The 19,730-nt window shown below is 41.7% G+C and overlaps 1 protein-coding gene across 1 annotated transcript; it reads left to right on the plus strand.

Annotated features, from left to right (window-relative positions):
- Positions 1-5,151: 5,151 nt before the first annotated feature.
- LOC139641822 (exopolyphosphatase PRUNE1-like) lies at positions 5,152-18,040 on the plus strand (the record flags this gene model as incomplete). The annotated part of the gene is made up of 8 exons (XM_071516435.1): positions 5,152-5,170; positions 9,192-9,274; positions 11,186-11,397; positions 12,843-13,027; positions 13,119-13,277; positions 14,997-15,091; positions 15,493-15,654; positions 17,543-18,040. Coding segments are annotated over 8 exons (1,413 nt in total), but the record flags the coding sequence as incomplete, so codon positions are not given.
- Positions 18,041-19,730: the final 1,690 nt, after the last annotated feature.

Below are 19,730 nucleotides of genomic sequence, written 5' to 3' on the forward strand. Positions count from 1 at the left end.
CCAGCAGACCTCCATGATGACAGAGTTTTATGCAACTGCAAAGCCTCTACAGACTGCTGACTATTTTTGCTTCATCTTTGCCCTCTATCAGGCTATACTGATAAAAACTTAAAGGTCAAACTTTGGCCTAGCTCACTACTAATATTTGGCTAGTGCCACACCTTGCCAAACCCAGCAGACACCAACTCTCCTGTTGTTGGTTTTTGAAGCGCTTGTCAGTTCAAAGCACTTTAGAAATCAACTTGTCTTGACTCAGATCATCATGGCTGTAAGCTCCCTCACTTCCTGTTAATGTACTTCTAATCAGAAACCTGTGGTGAATCATCAGGGCTGTGTGTGTGTGTGTGTGTGTGTGTGTGTGTGTGTGTGTGTGTGTGTGTGTGTGTGTGTGTGTGTAGTAGAACATTATCCAGATGGAATGAGAGGCATGAGAGGGCTGGGCAGAGGAGGAGAGGGAGGGGGCGGACGATAAGAGAGATCGATAAACAGAGAGAGAGACAGAGAGAGACAGAGAGAGAGAGAGAGAGCGAGAGAGAGAGAGAGACAGAGGGAGAGAGAGAGAGAGAGAGAGAGAGACAGAGAGAGAGAGAGACAGAGAGAGCGAGAGAGTTGAAATGGAGAGAGAGAGAGACAGAGAGAGAGAGAGAGAGTGGGAGGGAGAGTAGAGGAGAGGATATTTGATTTAGTCCAGCTCCACAGTAACTAAGTGAAAGCTGAAGTGATTTTCTGAAGCTCATCTGCTGATCTTTCCTCCCCGGCTCTTATTTCTTCTTCTCTGCCGTATTAGAGCGCTGTACAGAGTCTCCTCTCAGGCCTCTGTGACCTCTGACCCCTGACCTCCTCACTGTTGGTTGCTTGTAATGTTGCTGATGGAAGAATGGAGGCTCATTCTCCTGCTCACTAAGTCGCTAAACGGCTAAAATGTAAAAAATAAATCATCCTCGTGAAATTCTGTTTACTGAGAGGCAGAAGGGTGAGAGTGGGACATAAATGAAATTACATGAATTTAAAATTAATTGAATTAATAAAATGTTATTTTTATTAATGTTAATTGTTTTTTACCGTAGCTAATTTTATGCCATAAATCTATTTTATTTTACTTTATTGTATTATCTTTTATTTTATTATGTTCTATTTTTTATTTTATCACAGCCTATTCGTTTATCTTAGATACTTTATGCTTAAATCTCATTTTATTTTGTTTCATTTTATTTTATTTGTTTAATTTAATTTAACTTGACTTAATTTTTTTTTTTTTTATATCCTTGGATATTTAGTTTAGTTTGGTTATTACCCTTTCTCCACTCTTTATGGCTGTTTACTTACTGTTGTTTAATTAATCGATAAGCGATTCAAAAGCTCAGTTGTGGAACTGTGCCGTGCAAATAAAGCTGATAAACTGGCAGAGAATCACACCGACTGTTTACCTGAACCTGACAGTCACCTGAGGACACGACATGACGAGCGGTAACCAAATATTTGACAGAGAGAGAGAGAGAGAGAGAGAGAGACAGAGAGAGAGACAGAGAGAGAGATGGATTGAAAGGAAAGGGTATTTTATTTTATCTGAGCCAACAAACTGACATCTGTTGAACCATCAGTGAATCTGCTCTGCTTCACACTGTACTCACACAGTAAAGATGACAGACTGACAGCTGATAGATAGATAGATAGATAGATAGATAGATAGATAGATAGATAGATAGATAAGAACTGTATTAGTGGGAAATTCAAATTGGCACAGCAGCAAGACACTTCAGACTCGACACAGACAGAACAAAGCACAAACCCAAATACATTAAAATTAGAAGAATGAACAATAAATATAGATACAAAAAATGAACAATGCATGTACAACATATATGTGGAAATGTAGCCTATATGTGCAAAGCAAGATTATTATAGTTTTGCATTTTTCATTAGTTTTTATTTTTATTTCGTTTTGACTTTTTGTTTTCAATTTCAGTGTAGTTTTAATTTTAAATTTTAAAGCGGGTTTGCTAGTTTAGTTTAGTTTATATTTTTTGAAAATGCTTAGTTTTAGTTTCGTTTTTATTAGTTTCAGTGTTAGTTTTAGTCTTTTTTGTAATATGGGGTATTTGTCAGGGGCGAAATTCAAAAATTCAAAATACTGGGCTTATGATGATATACAAATTTTATTTTCAGGATAAAACCCCTTGAGATGTACCATCTCGTTTTGAAATACATTTACAAAGACGAAAACTAAAGACATTTTCTCTATAATTTTAGTTTATTTTAGTTAGTTTTGTAAACACACAATACAGTTTCAGTTAGTTATCGTTTTTTTTGTAAAGCCTCGTTTTTAATTTTATTTAAGCTAACGAAAATGTTTTTTCACACCTAGTTTTCGTTATTTCTTTTTAAAGATTTATTTTATGCTTTATTGATAGAGACAGTGTGAGAGATAGACAGGAAGGTATGGGAAAGAGAGAGGGGAGGACATGCAGCAAATGGCTGCAGACCGGATTCGAACCCGGGTCACTGCAGGAAGAACTGAGCCTTATGGTATGCGCTCTACTCGGTGAGCCACCGGGGCTCCCCTAGATTTTGTTCTTTCGTTAGTTTTTGTTAACGATAATAACCTTGGTGCAAAGCAGCATATTGTTATGAGAGAATATGTATCGAACATTGGTCGAGTTAAACCTCAGTGGATGGAGCCAAAGAATCAGTTTTTCTGACCGATGCTGAGCTCAAAGTTGGAAGTTGGAAATTCCCAGTCAGTGGGTTGTAATTACGACCTCGGTGCGTTCCAGTGGTCCGGCTCCAAAAACCACCAGGGCAGAAACCTGCAGCGAGATGCTGGGAAATAAAACCTGGTCTGAAAACCCTGCTCCGCCTGCAGCAGCTGATGTGATGTCATGATATTTGGCAACGTTAGCTGAGCTCAACGCAGCATGTTGGCAACTGTGAGCGCAAATTTACTTTTTAAATTTATATGTTTAACTGCCACTGCACTTCAGAACACTCCGGGTTGAGAAATGTTGGCCTTTCCAATGCAGAGGCCAGAGTGCCCTTCTAGTTAGAGTGAGTGATTCACCTGCAGTTCCTCTCTCAGTTGTTGGCTCTTCTTAGTGCGCTGGTATTTTTTTTCTTATTTTATTTTATTTATTATTTTACCTTTGCACTCATTCTAAGTTGCTCTGGATAGGAGCATCAGTTAAGTGCCTGAGATGTAAATATTAACTAGAAGGGCACTCGGAGAGCGCAGACCTCCTCCAAGGTTTGTGCTATTATTGCTTGTTTGTGAGTCGGATCCGGATCCGCTCCAACATTTAATGGGTTCTTCCTTGGCCCATGCTACACCCTTCCACCAAGTTTCATGACAATTGGGCCAGTAGTTTTTCCGTAATCCTGCAAACAGACAGACAAACAAACGGCACCGAAAACATATATAGAAACAAATATAGAAGGTTCTGGTAGAATCTGATCCCAGACCAGCGATGGCATCTGAACCTCTACCATTTCTCATCCCTTATCTAAAATGGACGTTCAGTGATCAGCTTGGGTGTAATAAACTGCGACTGCTCCCAACCCAGCGGTCCGGTCTGAAGCGTCCTGCGGGTCTCAGCTGTTGGCCGGACCTCCTCCGCCTCACCGCCGCACGTGCATCATGACCTCCAGACCCGGAGCCAGGCCGGGTCACAAGACGCTGTACAACCCGCAAACCAAATATTTGGGGTTTGAGTTCTGTCCAGTGAAGTAAACAGGAGTTGTGTGTGTCCCCGTGTTGCCCCGGACCGGAGAGGAGCCAAACCTCTGTGGTGGTGCCACGGTCCTGTTGAAACCACCTTGGCTGCGTTGTTGAGATCCCGTCAGAACCTCCTTAACCCTTTAAACCCCAACTTTCCTGACTTTCCCCTTAAATTTCCCCTTAAGTAGCTTCAAAGTTAGAAAGTCTTTGTCTCATCCATATTCTGTATCTGCTGTTCCAACGCTCTTGAAGCTCTAGCTGCTGATACTGAGTGAAATATTCAAACACAAGACGCCATGTTTTTATGGCTGTACCAATTACATCAAATGGAAAAAATCTAGATGCATGATTTTATACACGTTTCCCATGATGCTAACCTTACCTTTTAAAAGCTATGTTATTTTTAATGGATACCGTATTTCCTCTAATAGTGGCCGGTAGTCAATTAAAAGCTGGGTCTCTGATAATGTCCGGGGCCGTGGTCGACACGAACAAATAAAGGCCGGCCCCAAATACAGGCCGGGGAAAAACAAAGGAAACAAGCGTGAATTCGCAACAGCTGCAACCGCGTACACACACTGTGCGGCTATAGGACGCCAAAGGGTGGGGACATTTTTGTGAACCAACCAATTGACCGACCAACAGAGCGAGCTGTAGAGCTGCTGGTCGCAGCTAAAAACAACGTTGGATCCCGGTAAACTCCTGGTGCCTGGCGGAAGTCTCTGGAGCGTGCCGTCGTCGATTACCGTAATTATCGGTAATGCGTCGCAGTAACAAAAAAACGGCTACCTAACGAACCCCAAAAGAAGCAGATCAGAAAACAAGGAGGCTTCGTACTAAAATATGAGCAAATATACTTATCAAACAGAGGGAATTAGAAATAAAGGCCTGTCTCTAATATAAGCCTGCTTCCAATAAAGGCCTGGGACCCTCTGCAGCTGAGGGAAATAAAGGCCCGGGCCAATATTAGAGGAAATACAGTAATTAATGTTTATGGAATGAGAAATGAAGGACATTTCAGGGAAAATGAAGGGGTTTGGTTTGGTAGTATGTTGTAATGTAGCCTACAGCATCAGTATCAGTTAATTTAGCTACTTAACCAGCTGCTAAACAAGACTAGGTCAAAACCTAGTATATGGCTGGACCGTGTATGAGTGTGCCACGTGCCACGGCCGACCAATGGTGTAACTAACTCTGCTGTAGACTGCTAATACAGAATAACCCATCGGTGCCGAAAACGCCGTTCGCCGGACACCCGGTGGCGCATCAGCGTCGGGACCCCCGCTGAAATCTCGGCCGGATCACCGGGAACCGTGGCCCCGGGAAACCCCAGGAAGGTCGGCAGGAAGCCCTCGGCGTGATGAAACCTCCATGCTTGTCTGTGTCTCTCTCTCCGCCGACAGAACAGAGGGACTTCAGGTGGACTGAGCTCGCGCATATGCATCGAAATAAACAGCGATATGATATAATTGTGTCGATTCTACTTTAGCTTCAGCTTACATGCATGATATTGGTCAGCCTGCTTACGGTGTGGGAGAAACGGGCTCCCGAGGTCAGCGGAGAAACAAGATGGCGGAGAAAACGAAACTTAACTTTGGCTCTGTGATCCTATGATGTGTCACGTGCCACGGCCGACCAATGGTGTAACTTGATCACTCAGTCAGTCAGTCAGTCAGTGAGTGACAGCCATTCGCGTTTGTAGGGCTGGCCCCACTGTTGCGGTCCAGCCAACAATGAATACAGATTGATGCAGGTTGTTACAAAGTAATGTATTGTAGGAACCATGGTAGTTATATTGTAGCGATCTCTTCTGTTGAAACGGCGCCCGGCACAAAGCAGAACGCCGCGTCAGTTTGTTGTGGTGAGTGAAGAGCGAGCGCTGGGTGAATTCAGGTGCAACCGGCCCTTACGGCTGCGGACACAATCTGACGGGACGGGGGCGTGGGGGGGGGCGTGGGGGGCCCACTGTGGGACCGTGTGGGGGTCCGGGACCCGGAGCCCGGGGAGACGGCCCTGCTGCCAGCAGCTTGCTGCTCGGCTCTGCGGCCGGCGCTCCACATGCCAGCGTCCCCCAGGCTCAGCTCGGCTACAACTGCTGCTATTCCTGTCCTGCCAGGGGTTCACCCCACGTCCTTGGATGGGTCGCACCTGTGTGTGTGTGTGTGTGTGTGTGTGAGGGAGGGGGAGAGAGAGAGAGAGAGAGAGAGAGAGAGAGAGAAGTACTACTGCAGCTTCAGAAGTTGTCCTCTTGTTCTGACAGAAAAAGGAGGATAGTAAATGATTGTGTTTCTCTTCCAGCTGTAGAGGTTATCCTGCTGTGTGTGTGTGTGTGTGTGTGAGAGAGAGAGAAAGAAAGACAAAGACATAGAGAGAAAATGATAGTACTCCCCTTCCAGCAGCAGAGGTTTTCCCAGTTGTGTGTGTGCGTGTGTGTTTGTGTGTATGTGTTTGTGTGTGCGTGTGTGTGCGTGTGTGTGTGTGTGTGAGAGAGTAAGAGAAAGAGAGATGAAGACACAGAGAGAAAGTGATAGTACTTCCCTTCCAGCAGTTGAGGTTTTCCCTGTGTGTGTGTGTGTGTGTGTGTGTATGTGTGTGTGTGTGTGTGTGTGTGTGTGTGTTGGTTGCATGTTTGTGTGTGTGTGTGTGTGTATGTGTGTGTGTGTGTGTGTGTGTGTGTTTGGTTGCATGTTTGTGTGTGTGTGTGTGTGTGTGCAGGCCTGGAGGGCAGACAGCCTCTCCTCCTCTCTGCAGTTAAATTTAGCCTGTCCTTTCTCTCTCTCTCTCTCTGTCCCTTCTTCTCTCCCTCGCTCGCCCCATCTCTTCTCATCTCCTCTTCTGTCACTCCTCCTCTTTTCCTCTCCTCCATCCCTAACTTCCTGTCGTTCTCTATTTCCATCATTCTCTCTCTCTCTCTCTCTCTCTCGTTGCATCACACTCTTTCTCTCCCTCTCTCTCTCTCTCTTCCTTTCTCAGCCATTCCTCCCTCGGTCGCCCACTTCCCTCCTCCATCTCTTCCTCATCTCTCTCGCTCTCTCACTCCCTTTTCTTTCAATTCAATACCAATAAACTTTATTGATAGGAATGGAAGCAAACCAATATTACCAAAACATTTCAGTAACACAAAGCTATTAGTCCATTAATGGGTTTTTTTAAATACTTTGTTTTATTGTCATCAGGCAGTTTTCATACTTAGCATGTTTTATACATGATGACAATTTTTATACATATATATACTGGGTACAGTATGTATATCATTTTTAACAATAATAATAATCATGAAAGTAAAGCTGTGTGTATGCACTGCTTTAAATCTCTTCTTAAAAAGCAGAACAAGGCTTTTTATAATTGCTGATTTTATATTTTCCTTTCCATATCATTACATTTTACCTTGATTTAATTGGTAACACTTTACAATAAGGGTCACTAAGTTAAGGGTTACTTAATGCTTAATAAGGGTTAGTTTATGTTTAATAAGCTTATTAATCATTAACTAACCCTTAACTTAGTGACCCTTATTGTAAAGTGTTACCATTTAATTCCTTCAGTTGTACTTTGCACTTTACTTTTTGTATTTTCTCACACTGTAAAGCCCTTTGGAACATTTATTTTTGAAAAGTGCCATAAAAATAAATGTTATTATTATGATCATACGCCTATGCAGTAGTCCATTACACTTATCTTACAAGTATAAATGCAGAGAATACAAAACCTTAAGTGGTACAAACTGAAGAACTCAAACTACAGAACCTGATAATACAAACACATTATGTAACACATTATGTATTATATAATATACACAGTTATTATTATGTTTCTATAGAGACAGTAAAAGCTTTTAAATCTGGAATAAATGAAATAAAATCAACAGTTAGTTCTGAGTTTGTGGCTGAGACAAACAAACAGTGTTTTCAGTTTCATAGAGAAACACCCGGAACATTTCTCTGAGTCTCTGCATCAGCCTCTGTCTCATGCTGGATTATGTCCGGCTCTGACAGCTGGATTACAGGAACACCTGACGTTAAAACGCACATACAGTACGAATGAACTAAAATTAGATTTCAAAACACAGACCGGTGTGTTACTGTCCGGCTGCTTATCACCTGTTTGTTTTGCTGGTGCTTCTTTTTTCCATCCGCATGTTAAAGTTTGTCTGTTTACGCAGCTCCTAGAACCAGCTTGTTGTGGTGTGGCTGCAGATCCATTCAGTAACGTTCTCAGTAAAAGTGAATAGTGTGATAAGGTGGATTTGTTTCCAAATGTAACATCAGGGTATCTAATTCCGGACAGCATATGACCAAAAAATCACAATCATATACCAATATATTTCATCCTGTACTGTTTTCGCCGAAGTTTCTCATAAATTAACAATCCTCCATCTGTCTTTTTTAAAGTTTAATATCGCTTTTACCTTAACTTCTAATTGATTTTCTTCCAGTCCCTGCAAATGGACGATAGCGCACCTATTTTTCAGATTCAAAATTCGTATCCAATTCCGGACACTTACTTTCGTCCGTGTCGGTGTATTCATATACTCCATATTAACCCTTTATTAACCTTCCTGTACCTTCACAGTGTTACAGAGACTTGTAAGAAGTGCAGGCTCTGTACTCAAAGCTCTTATTTTTCCGTTTATCAGCCGATACAGATTCTCTACATGAAGTAACTGTCTCCCAAAGTGGGATTTAAGGCTTCCCGCTAATTGTTTGTGACTAAGTTCGTAATTTAGTGTTTTATATGCTTAAATGTGTATAGATATTTATGAAATTTGATACCTAGCTTCTGAAATGTGTATGAATTTACGTCACTTAGCTTTCGGTTGGGAACTCCGTATAAAATGCCGGTAAACACTGGAAATTACGCGAGTGACCGAGTGGCCGGAATTGGAATTGGATTACCTGAATTTCCCCAAGGGGATGAATAAAGTATCTATGAATAAAGTATCTATCTATCTATCTATCTGGATACAGTGTCCAGAATTGGATACAATTCAATACAATTACTGTGACACAGTAAACTGTCTTGTCTTTAGCCCTAGTCTCTACTCCAAAACATGAAGAGTTGGAGCTTGAGAAGAGTCAGCTCAGTTAACCTGAACAAACTGTTAGCTAGCTAACTAGCCAGCAAACACACTGATGTTAATGTGAACATGCTAACGCTGAACAAACTGGACACTTACATACTTTCCCACTTGAATCTGATGGTTCAAGACATAATAGCATTAATTTTCCCCTCTCTCTTCCCCCCTATCTTCTCCTCTCTCTGTTTCTCTCTTTTTCATCACCACCATATTTCCTTCTCCTCTCTCTCCTCCCTCTCTCTCTCTGTCTCTCTGTCCACACCCTGTTTTTCTCTCTCCATCTCTTACTTTCTCTGTTTCTTCTATTTTCCTTTCCCTCTAACTCTGTTATCTCTTATTTTCTTTCTCACCCCCTATCTCTCTTGCTCTTTTCTCCCCAGGCCGGTTCCCATGGCAACTCGCGGTTCCACATCGTCCTGGGCAACGAGTCATGTGACCTGGACTCCATGGTGTCGTCGTTGGCGATGGCCTACTTCCTGTCCAGGGTGAGCGAGGATGATGATGATGAAGTGTTATCATCTTGTTTTTTGGTGAACCCACTTTCCCTCAGCCTGCCTCGTCTGCTTCTACTGCAGTCAGTGATTTACTACATTTCCCAGAATGCCTTTCAGAGAAGGGGCAGGAACTTGTTGCTTTCAGCTGTGGGTTTGCTGTTTTTGCTGTTGAGAATTTTTTTTTTACTAAAATCCTGTCTCTCTGCTGCATTGCATTCTGGTCTCTCTCCTGCTCCTGTGGTGGAGAAACTGGTCTCTCTCCTCTTCTACGATGGATCTCTCCCTGTATTATTGTTGAACGTCTCTTGGTGCAAAATGGCGGCTCTAGAAAGAACAGGTTTTGACACCAAAACCTGACGTTTACCGCTGATGTTTTACATCCTGAAACATTTTCTCATATCAAACATCTGGAGGTGACGTCACCTCGTCTGTGATTGGCCGGTTATCCACCAAGAAGAAAAGTCACTGCCTGTCCGATTTCTGCTTTTTCCTCAAAATAAATCTTTCAACCGATAGCTGTCGTTCTCTGTGGTTCCATTAGGCCCCGCCTCCTGTCAATCAACACAGTCAATCCAAAAGACAAACCAAAGCCAGACTCCTCCTCCAGCTACAGTCTGCAACAAGACTAGACTACATTAGACTAGATTCGACTAGATTAGATTAGACTAGATTAATCTAGACTAGATTACACTACACTAGATTAGACTAGACTAGATTCGACTAGATTAGATTAGACTAGATTAAACTAGACTAGATTAGACTAGATTAGATTAAACTAGACTAGATTATATTAGACTAGATTAGACTAGATTAGATTAGACTAGATTCGATTAAACTAGACTAGATTAGAATCGATTTGATTAGATTAAACTAGATTAGATTCAACTAGAGTAGACTCTATTAGATTAAATGAGACTAGATTGGATTAGATTAGATTTGATTAAACTAGACTACATTAAATTAGATTGGACTAGATTAGTCTATATTAGATTAGAGCAAATTAGACAGAATTAGATTAGATTACAGTAGATTAGACTATTTTAGATTAGATTAGATTACAGTAGATTAGACTATTTTAGATTAGACTAGATAAAAATGGATCAGACAACATTAGATTATTTTAGATGACAATAGATTACATTAGATTAGTGTTGCTAGTGAGAAATGCTTTTTCCTCAAAATAAATCTTTCAACCGATAGCTGTCGTTCTCTGTGGTTCCGTTAGGCCCCGCCTCCTGTCAATCAACACAGTCAATCCAAAAGACAAACCAAAGCCAGACTCCTCCTCCAGCTACAGTCTGGAACATGACACAGAAATGAAAGCTAGATTTAAACTGCTTCTCTCTTGGGAGAAACTCCTAATATTTAGACAGAGTTTGTTTCAGAATATTTACTGTGAGAAACAACGAAGAAGAAGAAGGAAGAAAATCAAATATCTCCTGACATGATGAAAGCTTGCAGCTGCTGTCTTCATGTCTAACTGGTTTCTGGTTCCCAGTCGTCCCCCTGCAGCAGGTCTCTGGGTCCAGACTCCAACCTGCGGTGAAAACCACACCGATCAATAACTCACACCTCCGTCAGCCCATCCCTCTATCCCTCCATCCCTCCATCCATCCATCCATCCATTGATCCATTCTGTCTGAGATCATGTTAGGCCTGATCAGCTTTCTCTCTCTTTCTCTGTCTCACTCTATCTCTTTTTCTCTCTCTCTCTGTCTCTCTCTCTCTATCTCTCCCTCTCTCTTTGTCTCTTTCTCTCTCTCTGTCTCTCTCCCCTCTCTCCCTCTCTCTCTCTGTCTCTCTCTCTCTCTCTCTCTCTGTCTCTCTCTCTCTCTCCCCTCTCTCTCTCTCTCTCCCCCCCCTCTCTCTCTCTCTCTCTCTCTCTGTCTCTCTCTCTCTCAGATCTCGTCCGGTGTTCCGGAGAATCCGGTTGTGGTTCCGGTTCTCAACGTTCCGCGGTCGGAGTTCCATCTGCGTGCCGACGGCTGCTTCCTGTTGAGGGAGAGCGGCGTTGCCACGGAGACCCTGGTGTTCAGAGACGAGGTGGACCTGGCCCGTCTCCATGGCAACAGGAGGCTGGCGCTGACGCTGGTGGACCACAACGTCCTGCCCAGGTCAGAGGTTGCTCCACAGTCCTGATTCCTGACCCTAACCCATTTCTCACTAGCAACAGTAATCTAATGTAATCTATTGTAATCTAATATAATCCAATGTTGTCTGATCCAATTTTATCTAGTCTAATCTAAAAGAGTCTAGTCTAATCTGTTTAAATCTAATCTAAAATAGTCTAATCTACTGTAATCTAATCTAAAATAGTCTAATATACTGTAAACTAATCTAATTCTGTCTAATTTGCTCTAATCTAATATAGACTAATCTAGTCTAATCTAATTTAATGTAGTCTAGTTTAATCAAATCTAATCTAATCCAATCTAGTCTCATTTAATCTAATATTGTGTCATCTAATATAATATGAACTAATCTAATATAATCTAATCTACTCTATTTTAATCTAATCTAATCTAGTCTAGTTTAATCTAATCTAGTTTAATCTAATCTAATCAAATCGAGTCTAATCTAGTCTAGTATAATCTAATCTAGTCTAATCTAATCGAGTCTAATCTAGTCTAATATAATCTAGTCTAGTTTAATCTAATCTAGTTTAATCTAATCTAGTTTAATATAATCTAATCAAATCGAGTCTAATCTAGTCTAGTTTAAACTAATCTAGTCTAATCTAATCGAGTCTAATCTAGTCTAATATAATCTAGTCTAGTTTAATCTAATCTAGTCTAATCTAGTTGAAGCTAGTCTAATCTAGTCTAATTTAATCTAATCTAGTCTAGTTTAATCTTGTCTAATCTAATCTAGTCTAGTTTAATCTAGTCTAGTCTAATCTAGTCTAATTTAATCTAATCTAGTCTAGTTTAATCGTGTCTAATTTTATCTAGTCTAGTTTAATCTAGTTTAGTCTAATCTAGTCTAATTTAATCTAATTTAGTCTAGTTTAATCTAGTCTAGTCTAATCTAGTCTAATTTAATCTAATATTGTGCCATCTAATATAATCTGAACTAATCTAATATAATCAAATCTACTTTAGTTTAATCTAATCGAATCTAGTCTAATATAATCTAGTCTAGTTTAATCTAATCTAGTCTAATCTAGTTGAATCTAGTCTAATCTAATCTAATTTAATCTAGTCTAGTTTAATCTAATCTAATCGAGTCTAATCTAGTCTAATATAATCTATTCTAGTTTAAACTAATCTAGTCTAATCTAGTTGAATATAGTCTACTCTAATCTAGTCTAATCTAATTTAATCTAATCTAGATTAGATTAAACTAGATTAGTCTAATCTAGTCTAATTTAATCTAGTTTGATCTTGTCTAATCAAATCTAGTTTAATCTAGTCTAGTCTAGTCTAGTTTAATCTAGCCTAGTCTAATCTAGTCTAATCTAATCTAATCTAGTCTAGTCTAATCTAGTCTAGTTTAATTTAATCTAATCTAATCTAATCTAATCTAGTCTAGTTCATATAATTCTCCCTCTCCTGCTCAGTACCGACGGTGGCCTGGAGGGGGCGGTAGTAGAAGTGATCGACCACCACCAGCTGGAGAGAACCACGTCCTCTTCCTGTCCCGTCACCGTGGAGACGGTGGCTTCCTGCGCTACCTTGGTGACGGAGCGAATTCTCACCAGAGCGCCGGAGATTCTGGACAGACAGCTGGCTCTGATGCTGTATGGTGAGACACACACACACACACACACTCACACACACACACACACACACACACACACACACACACAGCACCCTGAAGTCCTGTGTCCCTGCAGGAGTGATGGTGGTGGACAGTGTGAACCTGAACCCGGAGGCTGGCAGAGTGACGGCCAAAGACAGACAGATGGTCCGGCTGCTGGAGACGCAGTTCCCTGACCTGCCACCGAGGGGCGCGCTGCACCCGGCGCTGCACCGGGCCAAGGTGGACCTGACAGGTCGGGTCTGTCTTAGAACAGTAATGCTGCATTCATGTCACATAGGAATACAATGCAATGATTTTGATGATTTGAAGCCGTCAAGACGCCATGATTGTAGTTTTCCAACCCGGTCTCACGGCAGTTCGCAAAATAGTCACGAAAATCTAATCTAGTCTAGTTTAATCTAATCTAGTCTAATCTAATCGAGTCTAATCTAGTCTAATATAATCTAGTCTAGTTTAATCTAATCTAGTCTAGTCTAATCTAGTTTAGTTTAATCTTGTCTAATCTAATGTAGTCTAGTTTAATCAAATCTAATCTAATCCAATCTAGTCTCATTTAATCTAATATTGTGTCATCTAATATACTATGAACTAATCTAATATAATCTTATCTACTCTATTTTAGTCTAATCTAGTCTAGTTTAATCTAATCTAGTTTAATCTAATCTAGTTTAATCTAATCTGAAGAAGAAGACAAGATGTTTTCCAAGTTTTCCAACACGGTCTCACGGCAGTTCGCAAAATAGTCACGAAAATTTAATCTATTGATTCGTGTACATGGACGCGATTTTTCAATTTTTTTCCGTGAAATGAACACGATCTAAAAAACGTGCCTCCACCACGACCTGAATTACGTTCCTCCACCACCAATTTGAAATGTAAGTTTTGGCAAATAAAACTACTTGTGTTACGGTTATGGTTAGGCAACTAAAACAACTTGGTTAAGGTTAGAGAAATTATTTGGTCATGGTTAAATAAGAAAAACGTTAAAATCAAACCCCGGTCGTCGGCATCGAAGGCAAACGCCCATCCTCCCCCCCGACCACAACACCCTGACTGCCACCGTTTTATTTCAATGTCACACTACTTCCTGAGTCCCGACTGACAGAAAGAAAAACGTGCTGCAGGCCCTGAAGATACTTCCAGTTGAAATACATTAGTTTGAAAGTCGTGCTGAGAGTCACGAAAAAAATTGAAAAATCGTGTCCATGTACACGAATCAATAGATTAAATTTCGTGACCATTTCACAAACTGCCGTGAGACGGGTTGAGTTTTCTGTGGTCTTTGGCAGCTCCTGATCAGCTTTTTCACACTTAACACACATCAGTGACAGAGGGCTTTCAGGTGATGATGGCTAGCTCACTCTCTGGCGGCCATCTTGGAGGTCCTCAGCTCTGTGAACAGCTGACTGTGTTTCTGTCTCAACAGAATTGAACAGACGGTTAATTTCTGTCTGTTTCTGACTGAACTGATCATTTCATCACTGATCCATCTGATTGATTTAGTGTTTAGATAATGTCAGCTTGTTAGCTAGCTAACCATAGCATCTGGTCAGCTAACCATCACTGTCTTGTTGTTAACACATCTGATTAGCACACTAGCTAACGTAGCTAGTAGCGGCTAGCGTTAGCGTGTTGACATTAACATCAGTGTGTCTGCTGGCTAGTTAGCTAGCTAACAGTTTGTTCAGGTTAACTGAGCTGACTCTTCTCAAGCTCCAACTCTTCATGTTTTGGAGTAGAGACTAGGGCTAAAGACAAGACAGTTTACTGTGTCACAGTAACCTACATTTGGAAACAAATCCACCTTATCACACTATTCACTTTTACTGAGAACGTTACTGAATGGATCTACAGCCACACCACAACAAGCTGACTCAGCATTATTCATTCACGTGTATTTATGTGTGTGTGTGTGTGTGTGTGTGTGTGTGTGTGTCTGTGTGTGTACCAGGTTTCACCACAGAGCAGATCCTGCTAAAGGACATGAAGACGGTTGCCGGGGGCGACCTGAGAATAGCTGTCAGCATCGTCTTCATGACACTGGATGTACGTACAAACTGTGTGTGTGTGTGTGTGTGTGTGTGTGTGATGAAACTCCTAAAAGCAGAAAGTTCTTAATTTATTTTCCTTTGTCCGTTTGATTTGTTTTCCAGTTGTATCAATGCTTGTCATCTTTTTTTTTGTTGCTTATTAATTTATTATTCAGTAAAATTATAAAATGATTCTATAACATCTATAAATTATACTTTGCTTGTTTTGTAGGGAGATGTATTTTATTAACATCTTAATTTTTTTAATCTTGCACTAATTTTTGTCCTGTTTTTCATTTTTCTGTTATTCTATTATTACGCAATGTTTTGTCACTTTTATCACTTCGTCTGTGTTTGCCTTCTGTTTGCCTGTGGTGCATTATGGGAAGTGTAGTTGTGGTCTGTCTCTGTCTGCAGTTGTTTCTGCAGAGGAAGAGTCTGCAGCAGGAGCTGTGTGAGTTCTGTCACTCACGCAGGCTGAGCGCTCTGGTCGCCATGACGATCTCCTTCAACGACCAATCAAACGAGCCGGTCCGCCAGCTCGCCGTCTACAGCTCCAGCTCTCTGTACAGGCAGGAGGTAGGAGGTGGTGTGTGTGTGTGTGTGTGTGTGTGTGTGTGTGTGTGAAAAATCCTTCTAAATTAGGTCAGTTTGGCTGCTCAGGATTAGGATTAGATTTTGGGTTTAGGATTAAGATTAAGATTAGAGTTAGGATTAGGTTAGGGTTAGACTCGTCTCATTTAGCCACATCTTTGTGTAAAACAACGGAAGTTTGGAGACATTTAAAGGTATAATCTGTAACATTTCCACATTAAAATATCTAAAAACGACTAGACCTATGTTATATATTTTTTGAGTTGTGTACTTACATTATCCCAAATGTTTCCAACAATGTTCAAACCCAGAGAAATCCGTAATTTTCTTCAAGGTAACGGTGCGTTTCATTTGGTCTCCTGTCATGATGTCATATCCCCTTTACCCCCTAACTTCCTGTCATGGCGTCATATCCCCTTTACCCCCTAACTTCCTGTCATGACGTCATATCCCCTTTACCCCCTAACTTCCTGTCATGGCGTCATATCCCCTTTACCCCCTAACTTCCTGTCATGATGTCATATCCCCTTTACCCCCTAACTTCCTGTCATGATGTCATATCCCCTTTACCCCCTAACTTCCGGGGAAACACGGGAAACACCAGATGATCCGTCAGAGAGTGAGGAAGGAAGTCGTCCAGCTAGCTAGCCGCTCTGTTGTTTTTTTCATTCTATTGTTTTTATCGGATCACGATTATTCATTCCCGTTTGCTGCGTTCTGTCGCTGAAGCTGTCCCCGTAAAAAAACTCCCATGATCCCACGCTGCTTCACGACGTCATCAAACTACGTCTTTTGTTATTGTTTTGATTGAGAGCCCTAGTGGCAGAAATTACATACTGTGAGTTTAAACCCAGTAGTTGTATAGAAAAGGGCGGCGAGGCTCATCATTCAGAGCTGTGGGCGGAGCTAGGGGCGGAGCCTGGACCTGCTGCTCACCTGTTTACTGTTGCAGGAACAACAAGGAAGCTGCTACAGTTAGCTAGCTAGCAGGAAAACATTTTTGGTAAGGAGCAAACAACAATAGATGATAATAGAGACGACAAACTCCGTCTGCTGTGATGAGACTCTGCCGCAAAACACAATTAAGTCTTGATCCAAACTTTTCATCCATTTTTATCTCACATATTTAATTTACCCAAATTTACTGGGTGAAGTAGCTAGCGTTGCAGCTAAGCTAACGATGGAAACTTGTTCTACCTGGGCAGAAAAACAATAGCAAGCAAGTTTATTTATATAGCACATTTCGTACACAGGGGTAATTCAGTGTGCTTTACATACATAAAAGCAAAAAGGAACATCCATATATAATTAAAAGAAAGTACAAAGTACATAAAATAGTAGTTAAAAAGAGAGTAATATAATTAAAAGATAAGTAATAAAAAGAAAATACATAAAATAGACTAAAGAAAACATGGTGGAAGTAGCCTCGGCTGTATGTTTATATCTGTTGGAACACCGAGTAGAGAACCACAGAGCAAAGCCCGCCAATAGAGCCAAACAAAGGAGAAGTTTCTGTTTCTGAGGGATTGTGGGAGAATCCTGTTTCAAACTCAGAGCCAATCAGAGCGGCCTTCGGCTCAGCGAGGTTTCGTTATCCCGCGATTTACAACGAGGATTTCTCCAGACCTCCACGGGTCGAGACGGAGGTCTGGCTACGAGAGATCAGGGTAAGAGTTAGTTTAGTGTTAGGATTTGGGTTTAGGACTAGGAGTAGAATTAAGATTAGGTTTATTTTAGGTTAACAGTTAAAGTTAAAGTTAGTTTAGGATTATTTGGCCTATGTTCGGTGAAGGAATGAATGCAGTCTACCGAAAGTCCTTCCAAGTCTAGTAACACAGTGTGTGTGTGTTGCATCGTGTCTCATGTCTCCCAGATTAGCCACGCCCTCTGCAGCGCCCACAGCCCCTCCCTCCGCCTCGCCCCTCTCAGCAGCCCATATAAGGACGTCGTGGCGTATCACCAGGGCAACGCCCTCGCCTCGCGCAAAAAACTCCTCCCTGTCCTCAAACGCTTCCTGTCCGACCGGGAGCGGGGCCAGGTGCATTGTGGGGCGGACGGGGAGGAGGAGCTCGACCGGTCGGACCCGATGATCTCCGACGCGTCGCCCGGCAGCAACGGATCGGCGCCCGACCTCGCCGACGACCTCCGGCCCCGCGTGTACTCCGCCTCCCGGCACCACCGGCGGCGGCTGCTGGGAGCCGAGGATTGTGGGATCGCGGACGAGGACTGCTACAGCGGGGGGGCGGTGCCTCCGACGCCGATGAACAGCTTGGTGGACGGCTGTCCGTTAGACGGAGGATTCAACCAGGAAGCTTTACTGGAGAAGTTCAGCAGGATGGAGGGAGGAGGGGAGGGGAGGGGGGGGCAGTAGAGAGGAGGAGGAGGAGGAGGAGGAAGAGCTGGATGGACAACAGAGATGGTTAAAGGGGAATGCCACCCATTTTTAGAATTCACACAGCAGGACGGTTCAGTCAGGTCTTGAACTCGCTCCGCTCTCCTAAAGCGACAAACTGCAGAACTGACCCTTGACCTTGTGATGTCACTGGAATGTAAAATCTATCAGCTCCAGAGGTGGGGACTCGAGTCACATGACTTGGACTCGAGTCACATGACTTGGACTTGAATCAGACTCGAGTCTCAGTTTTAATTGGTTGAGACTCGACTTGATGCATGAAGAGAAGACTTGAGACTCGACTTGACTTGGGTTCTGGTGACTTGGGACTCGACTCTGACTTGTACTCTGATGACTTGAAAAGGTTTCTAAAGTCTTGACTTGAGATCTTGTGTTTGTGTAAATGACTCAGATTGAAAGTGATGAGATTTGTTCCAGCAGACGACTGAATTTAAATTCTGTTTTCTGAATTTGTATGGAATGATTGAATTTATTGAAGTTGAAACTGATTCTAGAAATCAAACTCATGATGCTCTTACCAAGTTTTTATCCTATTAAAACCATATTGCATTGAAAAGTCCTAGATATTTAGTTTTCTTTAAGATATTAAATTGATACTGGACTCTTGATTTGTTCTGACTTGACTTGCTGTTCTACATTTAGACTTGAGACTTGACATTAATGACTTGGACTTGACTTGGTGATCTACATTTAGACTTGGGACTTGACTTGAGACTTGTGCCTGAAGACTTGAGACTGACTTGTGACTCGAGCGAAGTGGACTTGGTCAAACCTCTGATCTGCTCCATTGACAGTGAATGGGTTTGTGACTTGGTTGGTTTCTGTGTTCCTGAACCAAAGTGACGTTCAGTTCCTGCTTCATATCTGTCAGCAGCACTAGAATATAAACTTCATTCTGGTTTGACGAATCAATTTAGCATCTTGCCATAAAGTCAGTTCATGCATGATTTCTATTTTCTCTCGTTCCTCTCTCTCTCCATCTCTCTCTCTCTCGCTCACACACACACACACACACACACATCTTTTTCTCTTTACTATGCAACAGTCATGTTTTGCTGCTGTTCTGCAGACTGAATCTTCTTTTTTTATGATCGCTGTTTTTTTTTTTACTTTGTAACTTAATGAAGGAAAGTCGGACACCGACGTAGTTTCTGATTCTCTGCTGTTTTAGCTCTGATGCTGTGTGATCGTATCCCAAAGTGGTTTGACTGTTAAGGAACACTTTGCAGCACTTCAGAACGCTTTATGGCAAATGTTTGACTGTAATGCCTCCTGAGTTGTCTGTCTGTCTGTCTCTCTGTCTGTTTGTCTCTCCCTCTGTCTGTCTCTCTCTCTGTCTGTCTCTCTGTCTGTCTTTACCTGCAGACTCAGGAAGAGGAATAATAATTATACTACTAACAACAATACATTTTATTTGTACCGCTCTTTTCAATCACAGTTAATCTCAAAGTGCTACAGAGTTAAAAGCAAAAACAAATAATAATAATAATATTCACTAAAAGTTTAAGTTTAAAAGTTTAGCTTTCCTGAATAAAAGTTTTTTTTTGTCTCAAGCCTCTTCCTCCCTGCTCCATCAGCACAAACTCATGTTTCTCAGGCGAGTTTTATTCAAACCCAGAGAAATTTATTTTAAATTCTAGTCCAGATC

Source organism: Centroberyx affinis, unplaced genomic scaffold (assembly GCF_046629955.1).
Source record: "Centroberyx affinis isolate AG114_WGS23_722 - 3 ecotype Tasmania unplaced genomic scaffold, CSIRO-AGI_Caff_v1 ptg000402l_1, whole genome shotgun sequence".
Taxonomy (NCBI): domain Eukaryota; kingdom Metazoa; phylum Chordata; class Actinopteri; order Beryciformes; family Berycidae; genus Centroberyx; species Centroberyx affinis.